Raw genomic sequence first — 9,238 nt, forward strand, 5'->3', positions numbered from 1 at the left:
CATAAATTGAAAATCGTAAGGCAAGCATTCGTAATATTTAAATATAGTGCGAAGATCATCTCAAATTTTTAACCAAAAGTTTAAACTAATCATAGAAGTCTAAAAAATGGTTTTGTGACATTAAACTAATCATAGAATTTTAAGGTTATCGGGTTCTGATACTATGAGAAGATTTAAGATTTTATAGCTAAACTCAATCAATCATTTTATATCTTATATATCGCTAAATTTTTATATTTCAAAACCATATATTAGACTACAATTAGACTTTGTTTGACAAGTCATTTCAGGTACCTGATTTGGTCAAAGTAGCTTATTGACCAAAATTTTAGGTAACTTGTTTTTTAAGCGCTTGCCAAGTAGGCTTATTTAACCAAATAAGCTACCTAAAATAAAATGCTACATAGAGTAGCATTTGAGATTTCAGATAATCTGATTTGATTTTATTTTCCCTTTTTACCCCTTAAATCTATACCATTAAGGGCTTGCCTGGAATACATGGAATAATTAAGGGGTAAATTTTAATTGAATAATTATTGGGAAAGTTCATTACTTGGGTAACGAGTTCCTTGAATATAGGTTTGACATATAGGGGTAATAATGATTACTAAGGAGATGTTTTACTCCCTTAATCATTACCCAGAGAGAAGGGTATGTAATGTGTTACCCCTTCATGAGGGTAATAAATTCGGGAGGTGAATAATTATTTTCATACCAAACATGGAAAACAGACCTTACATATTACTTCCCTATTCATTTCCCTCTTTTATCCTCAATCCAAGCAAGTCCTAAATAAATATCATATCCTTTCACGACATTTCATCAAATCAGTTACCTTTTCAGTAGTTTGTCAAACATTTTTTTTAATATAATCAGTTACCTTATTAGTTCCTAATTTTCGACTACCTTATTATTTACCTTTTCAGTTTCCAGCTACATTTTGAGGTTTCAGTTAATTTTACCAAATAGAACCTTATAGTACGGCAGAGTTATTCAAGTTTTGACAATGATACTTTGGGGATAGTAATTTGTAGAAAAGCCAGAAGACAAGTGATGCTTTACCAAGAAACAAAGCAAAGTAATGATGCTTCAACCAGCTTAAAAAAGCACGCATAGAATATACAACAGAGAACACAAATATACCTCTATAAACCCTTAGAAAACCAAACAAATTTATTATTGAGAAATTAAAATGGCAATATCATTCACAGCGTCGCCACTGATCATGAAAATGTCTGATTGCTCCTTGAACGCAGGAGCAGTCGGCCTTAGCCCGGGAGTCATGGTGTCATCGGCAGTGTCAAACACATCAAAGCGGTCATTGGTCATCAGAGCACAGAGGTATGAAGGTGAACCAAAGATAGACCATTTGGCTAGGCAACCTGACCCTCACAGAATGAAAGCCTTTGACAACTATCGCCTTGGTAAGCGCCTACATACAGTGCCTTCTTTGTTCATAAAATTTCTCGATCTACCTCGCTTTATGTCAATACATGCATGTACAAATATGAACACAAACTCGATAACAAAACATTTTGGTGTGTTTAAAGCATGAGTAAAGTTATCTACACCCCGTTACCAAATGTCCGACTGTCGGTCCATCTCATGCACCCGATCCTACTTATGCAACTCTATGGTTCTCCCAGCCTTAACAAACTACTTATCGGAAAAAAAAAAAAAAAAAAAAAAAAAAAAAACGTCACTCAACTCAAGTAGTACATGCCATTTCTAAAGTGCCGCCAACTAATTCTCATATTCAAACCGAGTGTTTATTTTCAGAATCGACGCCAGTGAAAATGGAAGAGAAGGCCGACGCTACCGAAATATGGGTAAAAATGCCAGGAGTGGGAGTGAGGGACATATATATGTACGTGAAAGACAATAAGCTATTCATACAGGAACGGAACGACATATCGCCATTCCGAAGGATGATGATACAACCCTTTGAAAGTATCCAGTTGCCTCCAGATTGTAAGAAAGAAGACATTATTGCCAAGCTTGGGAATGGCATTCTCTATGTTTATGTCCCCAAAGCCTCTAAACCCGACATACCTTACGACATACCAGTCAGAAATGTTTCCTGGTAAGTTGAGGGTGCCAAAGAGCTTTGCTTTGGCTCTTTAAATACTTTGTAATTGGTATTTTTTTTACAAAGGTTTCTTATAGTGATTAGTGATGCTCGGAAAATAAAATAAAAATAATGTTTTGGTTCGGACTACAGACTTAATTAACGCTAGCATTTTTTTCTTTCAACTGAAAAAAAAAAAAAAAAACCAAAGCTCCATTTGTTTTAAATAGAATTTTAGGAAAAGAAAATACGTGAACTGCAAATGAGATATATGCTCAAACGGGTGCCTTACAGAAACATAGAAATCTCTGACAGAGTTCAGCAGTTTTCAGGATACATAAACTAGTAATCAAAGCCTCAAAGTAAAGCCTCCAAAGTCCAAACTCTATATGTTTAAACGAACAGAGCATTCTTAAGCGAAGGGCTTAAACATACTTACTATAAGTAAAGCAGGATACTGGGCCGAAGATAGCGAGATGACAATACTAAAGAAGCCACAAGTACTTTCATGCGATTACGTGTACCTATATTTGTGAGTGTATATAGGAGTATATGTAGATTACGATCAGCTTTCAGCAGCGAGTCGCGTCTACATAGTGGTCAGTGGTCACTCACAGCAAATCTGGAATAGTTAGAGAGGAGGAGTTGCACGAGGGCGAACAGGGGTCTTTGATGGGCTTACCCTGTAAAAAATGTTGCAGGATTATAATCAGGTAAAACACCACAATTTTATGAGCAAATTAAGTGGTCCTTTGCTTCACTATAGGAATTAGCAGTGCCTAAAAATTCCTCTCTCACATGAGTTGACAAATTGATTGGTTAACCGTATGAATTCGAATTCCATTGGAAGTGAGTAACAAACTTCTTCCATTTTGTAAAACATAGAATTCCTAGAAATTTCCAACTCGTGAATTCCCACAATTTAGAATTTTTGTGATTTTCCATCGGCATCCAAAAGATTATTAAAAGAATCATTACTGGCAATTCAAAGAACTGACCTGATAGGCAGGGTTCCTAAAACTGCACCGCTGCAGTTAAGGGCAGCAATAGCACTTTCGGCCTGCAATTTACCATGCAAAACACAGGTTAACACGCAACAAAACCTATGTGATAAAGTTATATTACTTACACGTTGTAGAAGTATCCGACGCCAAGGTATTGTGGAAAACATTCATTTTCTTTGGCTTAAAATGACGAATCAAAGTATCAAACATTTGTCAGAGAGTAAAGTATCAGACACGGTTACACAAAATTATACTAAAGATTCAGTATAACACAGGTGACAAAGCAAACATCTATATGCCTGCATATCTTACAACTCAATCACAGGTGCACATTTGTTCAAGTATTAGCCTCCTATTTACCCTCAAACACAGAAATAATGAAACAAAGCTGAGCTGTAACTTGTATCCACACATTACCAGTCCTTATTACTCCGTAGTTATTACCAATCAAAATAATTTAATTAATTTTTAGTTGGTGAATGTCTCCTCTGTTTTCTAATTCCAAAGATCTTAAATAATTGCTTCCTGCTTTCTGTGCCCTAAACTCACTAATACAGCCAAGCCTAGTCCAAACCACAAATCATCCATACCCAAATTGAAGTTTTTGTTGTTATTTGTTGTTACCAAACCAAAAGCATCTATCTCACAGATCAGTTGCTTAACTAAAGTTCACACTTGGTTTCTTCTACTCTTAGCAATGCACACACAGCCTTGCCTTTTTATCCACAGACAGCCCATAAATCATTTTGAACAGGGCTTTGTTGCTGTTTAGAAAGAAAGAAAAAAATGAGAGGTGTCCAACGAAATAGGAACCCCTGGGTGTACATATGCAGGATCCCGTAGGTAACGGTGCTTTTCCTTACTATATACTGTAGTACTCAAGAAAATGTATGCAACATCAGTAAAACGAGTTAAGAAAAAAAATCTAACAGTGAACATGTCAATCACTATGGTTACAACATTTAATTCCTCCCGGTCCTCATCACGGTTACAACATTTCAACGGTTTCTTGGAAAGTATTACACAATGTAATCAGCTAAAAAACTTCCTCACTTCTCCAGCAGCATGTTAAATCCCAAATCCTAATGACATGCAGAAAAAGTAGAATATCCAAACATATTTGTAGGATAAAAAAAATTGGTATTTGGAAACAACAACAGCACCTAATCCGAAGTTGATTGACTTCAGGAAATTTGGTATCCGGATGAATGAGAATATTTGAAACTCTAGTAGAGTTTTCTACAAGGGCTTGTGTGATGTGTTCACAGTCACACACACATCCCCTGGAGTTAATTTGATAACACCAGTAATAGAAGTACAGAACATCTATTTCATTTTATCAAAAGGCTGTGGCGCCAATATGGGCCAAGAAGACGAAGAGTCGAAGACCATAACACAAGCTCTAAGATGAATTAAGCATTAAATATCAAGCTGAAGCATAAAAAGGAAGTGACAGCCTATATCACCACCAAGAAGAAACAAGAGCAGTAAATTTCCACAATTTGAAGTGCATAAAGAAAAGCTACAGAAGAAGACAAAGTAGAAACATAAAATGGCAAAGAGATCAGGGAAGAACTTATATGTAACTAGGTCTAGATGACTATGAGCAAGAATTGCAGCACGCATCACAATGTGTTGTACAATAAAATATGGCTACCAGTTTACAGTATACACTTGTCAGTTGCCAACAAGAATGAAGTCGAAACTTGATTGGAAAATACTAAAGCACAATAGTATTAGAGATTACCATAACGAACTCAACGAATGCAATGCGAGTAGAATGATGATAATCCCCAAGCATTCTCAAGCGGTAAACCTAGAACGTAAAACTCTGTTAAAGCTGTGGTCAAATAGTTCAGAATAGACCAATTGATATTGTCGGCAGATTTACTTACCTCCCCACAGAATGTATCAAAGAACAATTTGAGGTCTGCTTGTGTAACCTGCATCAAGTTAGCAGTAAGCCACAGAGAATTACAAGTCCACTGGCCGGACAAGAGTAAGCTTGACGGGCAATATATTAACATATAGGCAATGAGTGACTGACACTGTGATACCTTTTTATCAATATTGGTACAATAGACAGTTCTCGCACACATTTCCCTCTCGTCTTCTGACTGCAGACAGTAGCATCATCTGTTAGATTAATAGAGTGCGGGTCTGAACACGTTGTAATTAGCTATGCCAAAACTAGCATAGACACTGAGCTACAATAAGAGAAAAACCCAACTCACCCTAGGCAAAAAAGTAGGATTAACAGGAGCTATGGCAGTCTTTGAAGGCATCACTTTGACGGGGTAAAACCCAAGCATTGTACCCGACAGGGTTAAAGCATTTTTAGCACCCTCTGCCAATATTAAAATACAAACATTAACATGACTACATAAGCTAAACATCACCTCCAATGAACCAGAAACAGGGAACTACCTTCATCAAGAAACTCGATAAAAGCAAAGTGAAGAACAGAATTTGGATCACCACACACACGACAATCAACAACCTACATCACCCCAATCAAGCAAAGCAACTCAGAAAACATACACAAACTCAATCATCCTATAATACCAACATAAGCTCAAAACAAACGGTAAACAGCTTAAACAGCTTCCGTCTCCATTTACCTGACCACAGTTTATAAATAGCGATGCAAGCTGCTCTTCAGTAACCTAAATTCACCATTTCACAAACAAATTACTTCACACATTCAACAAATTCAACATCAAGTAATTATTTTTCCACAAACGAATTAAACCAAACCCGAGTACCTGCTGATCAATGTCGGAAACATACACTGTTCTCCGAATTACCTCTTCCCTCTGAGCCATACTAGTTCTACTATTCACCTTCTTCTTTCCATTACCAAAATTGTTCTTCTGCCCAATCAATCAAACACACAAAACTCAGTCCAAATTTCACCAAAACTAAAACGAAAACAAATCGACAATTAATCAAATCAAATCAAATCAAATTCAATTACCCTCCTCCCAGTGAATCCATTAACATTAGCAGCAACATTGGGCTGAAATCCAAAGTTGTTAACATAACCAACCCCATTAAAAACACGATTATTCGACCACGAAGGCGGTACAAACTCTTTCGCCATAGGGTTAAGTTTCGATAATAACTCCTCCAAATCCCTAATATCCTTCTTAAACCCTTCTCCTCCATTTTTCACCTTCATCTCATGATCACCATCAAAATCATCATTTTTATTATTAATATTATTAATACTATCGTTATTCTCCTTCAGCGCATCGTTTTCCTCACTCTTCTCCTCAACGACATCGTTTCGCGTACGAGTAACGCCATCACCATTGTTGTTTGATCGGTCAGTCGTTTCGAAGTGATGATCACTTGAAACGACGCCGTTTTCAGCTACAGTCACGATCGCCATTAACAAACACTCAAATTCTTCACTCCTACAACAAAAACCTCAGCTTTTTCTCCGATTTCTCCTGAAAATCGGCGATCAAATTGAAATCAAACAACAATTAATCACTTTTACAAAAACGATTAATTAATCAAAAAATTATAGATGAGTGATAAATGTACCTTGATTGTTAAAGCTTGAGTTTTAGTCTTCAATGGCGGATGAAGAAATTTAATTAATAAAATATTAAATATATGTGAATGCAAAGTGCGAGTTAATGGAATTAAATAAGAATATAAAAAGTGTAGCAGATGTAAGCAACAAAACAGAACTTTAATATTTTAATATTTTTATTTTAAATATTTTAATACTATTTTGTATACTTTGTATTTATCTGCGTGTTATTGGACTTTATATTAAAATACTTTTTTGTAAGAGAATCAATGGATTCGGATGAGAACGGACAGGATACGGAAGAGTGTAAACTTTTGCCGCAAGTCTCTTTTAAGACGGTGGTATTCGTTTTGAAGACAAGGATAAGTACTATCATATGTTGATATGATAAGTTTTTTGTTTTAGTGTAACAACTTACGGATGTCGTGTTAAACAAGAATTTGTTATATTCTGGGGGATATTCGACATTTTTGTCCTTTTGGCTTAATTATTTATTTACGTTTGTTTTTGACTTTTGAGCTATGAAGGTCAAGAAAGGAGAGGTGAATGCGATAAGCCGATAAGAAATACTGCCTCCAATCCAATTTAAATTACCCATTTGACTTTTCACGGTCTACGAGACGACACTTGGACCACGTTTTCTTCGTTTATATATTATGTTTTTTGGTCGAAATTATAATTTTTCTAAACCTCTTTTTTATAAAAAACGTAAATATGTAAATTTTAGGTACGAAAATTTAAAATTTGGCTTTATATAATTGAGGTCAATATTTAACAAAGTTGACTTTAAAAAGAAGTGAATGAGTAATTTGGATTGGATTGAAGGGAGTAGTAAAAAAAGGTGCAAGAGCATCGTACATATGAGAATAAAAATAACTTTTACACATAAAAAAGATAGTACAAGAATAATAACTAAGGCAATTCAAATAAGGAAAACTTTAAAAAAATGACGAAGACTAAGGAAGTATTCACTGGGGTGTCTAGGTGAGTAAGTGGTACGTTTTTTTTGGGGTGTTAAATAAGGCGCAACGATTAAATTATACACAAATGAGAATTTGTGTAAATTACTCCCTCCGTACTACACCAAAGGTAACGTAGGAAAAATTGAAGTATTTAAGAAAAAGTGGAAAAAGTAAGGGTAAAGAGGGAAAAAATAGGTGGGTATGTAATTGTGGGTTGGTAGGTGGGGGTATGTAATGACATTTTGTGTAAATATCAAATGGGTATAAGGATAACTTGGTAATGTTGTGGGCCAAATAAGGAATGTGGTACGTCCGTTTATAGTAAGTGTTACCTTTGGTCTGGTACGGAGAGAGTATATGGGGAAGGAGATTTGAAACCATCCCCTATTTACTAAATGAAATAGGCGAAACTCAAATTTTCCCGCCTAAACATATTTCCTAAAATAAAGTTTAGTTATTTTTATCATATTCTATAAGTATGGTGGGCTATATAATACACATAATCTTTCAGATTTATAAACCTATTTGTGATATTCATGTCATTTAGTATTTTATATTCTACACAAAATTATCTCTAATCTTTTTATAATATAGAAAGGATTTTTTTTTGTTTAAAGAATCATACGAAAAAATTCATTGATTTTCTATGATAAAAAGTTGCAGCTAAAAATATATTATCAGTAAAATTTTATAAAATAACACCATTAATCTCTCGCTAATAGGAAAAACTTTCATTGAAATACTTATTTCATGATTAATACGATTTTGACTTTAATTTTTCAAATCAAAATATAACGATGAGAAACGTTTAAAAAAAAGATTAGTTAGTTTAAATTTCATAAATATAATACACTAAAAAAAGTAAAACTCTATATATACCGTGCATATATTGCACGGGAGCTAAACTAGTGACCTATTAATGTGATAATTTCGTCTTAACCATTAGACTAAGACTTATTCGGTTGTTTTCCTTCCCAAAAAAAAAAAAGACTTATTCGGTTGAATATAATTGATTTATGAACTTTACCTTTTACTGCTACCGAATAAGTAGTAAAGGAACTTTACCTTTTACTACTGTTGTTTAGGTATGTAATGTTTGGCTCATGAATGAGAATGGCACAAAACCCTTGACTGTGTTTGTGCCTGCTGTGCGTCTCTTTAATGGTTATTAGAGTCAATACTTTTGTACTAGGAAATAGTCGACAAATGCCAACCATGTACGTAATATTAAAAGAACAAAGTCCAGTATTCTGAAGAATAGGTAAGAGCTTATTCCAACATCACTTTTGGCAACAAAACACAAATGTAGTTCATCAACAGTACGGTCATGGTCTCACGGAACTTGCAGCAGCATTTAACGTCAACCAATTTGTAAAACTTCAACAAGAAAATGATTTTTGAAGTAAACATTCCGAATATTAATTAACTACACTATTAGTTAACAGTCCTGTATGAGGTTTACAGATTTGACGTCATTAAAAAAAAAAAAAAAATCATGATTAATTTCGTTTGACCTGACAACACGCACAGATAATCAACTTATTAATACACGTATTCATACTCGGACTCATACTCGTACCTATAGATCTCGAAATTGTCGAGAAAGATGAAAGTTAACAATAGATAGGAAGGAAAAACATTCATGTACAGAGGGATTAGA

General features: G+C 34.7%; 1 protein-coding gene and 1 long non-coding RNA gene across 3 annotated transcripts; one reads left to right on the forward strand and one right to left on the reverse strand.

Moving 5' to 3' along the window:
• Positions 1–1,063: 1,063 nt before the first annotated feature.
• On the forward strand, positions 1,064–2,220 carry LOC141656774 (uncharacterized). The gene is made up of 2 exons (XR_012548563.1): positions 1,064–1,424; positions 1,780–2,220. It is a non-coding gene; the product is annotated as an uncharacterized LOC141656774 (long non-coding RNA).
• Positions 2,221–2,300: 80 nt separating this feature from the next.
• On the reverse strand, positions 2,301–6,845 carry LOC141656773 (polyadenylate-binding protein-interacting protein 12-like). Of its 2 annotated transcripts, none has more exons than XM_074463827.1 (11): positions 6,625–6,845; positions 6,050–6,527; positions 5,838–5,945; positions 5,694–5,738; positions 5,500–5,572; positions 5,307–5,419; positions 5,130–5,189; positions 4,968–5,015; positions 4,820–4,888; positions 3,067–3,128; positions 2,301–2,751 (listed from the first exon to the last, which is right to left on the reverse strand). In XM_074463827.1, exons 2-11 carry the CDS (start codon positions 6,464–6,466, stop codon positions 2,700–2,702), a joined length of 1,047 nt encoding a protein of 348 aa, XP_074319928.1. In that variant the 5' UTR covers positions 6,467–6,527; positions 6,625–6,845; the 3' UTR covers positions 2,301–2,699. The 2 variants fall into 2 exon arrangements, with proteins under 2 accessions (XP_074319928.1, XP_074319929.1); XM_074463828.1 differs by having other exon boundaries at positions 5,838–5,942; positions 6,625–6,828.
• Positions 6,846–9,238: the final 2,393 nt, after the last annotated feature.

The sequence above is a fragment of the Silene latifolia genome, chromosome 5, assembly GCF_048544455.1.
Source record: "Silene latifolia isolate original U9 population chromosome 5, ASM4854445v1, whole genome shotgun sequence".
Taxonomy (NCBI): domain Eukaryota; kingdom Viridiplantae; phylum Streptophyta; class Magnoliopsida; order Caryophyllales; family Caryophyllaceae; genus Silene; species Silene latifolia.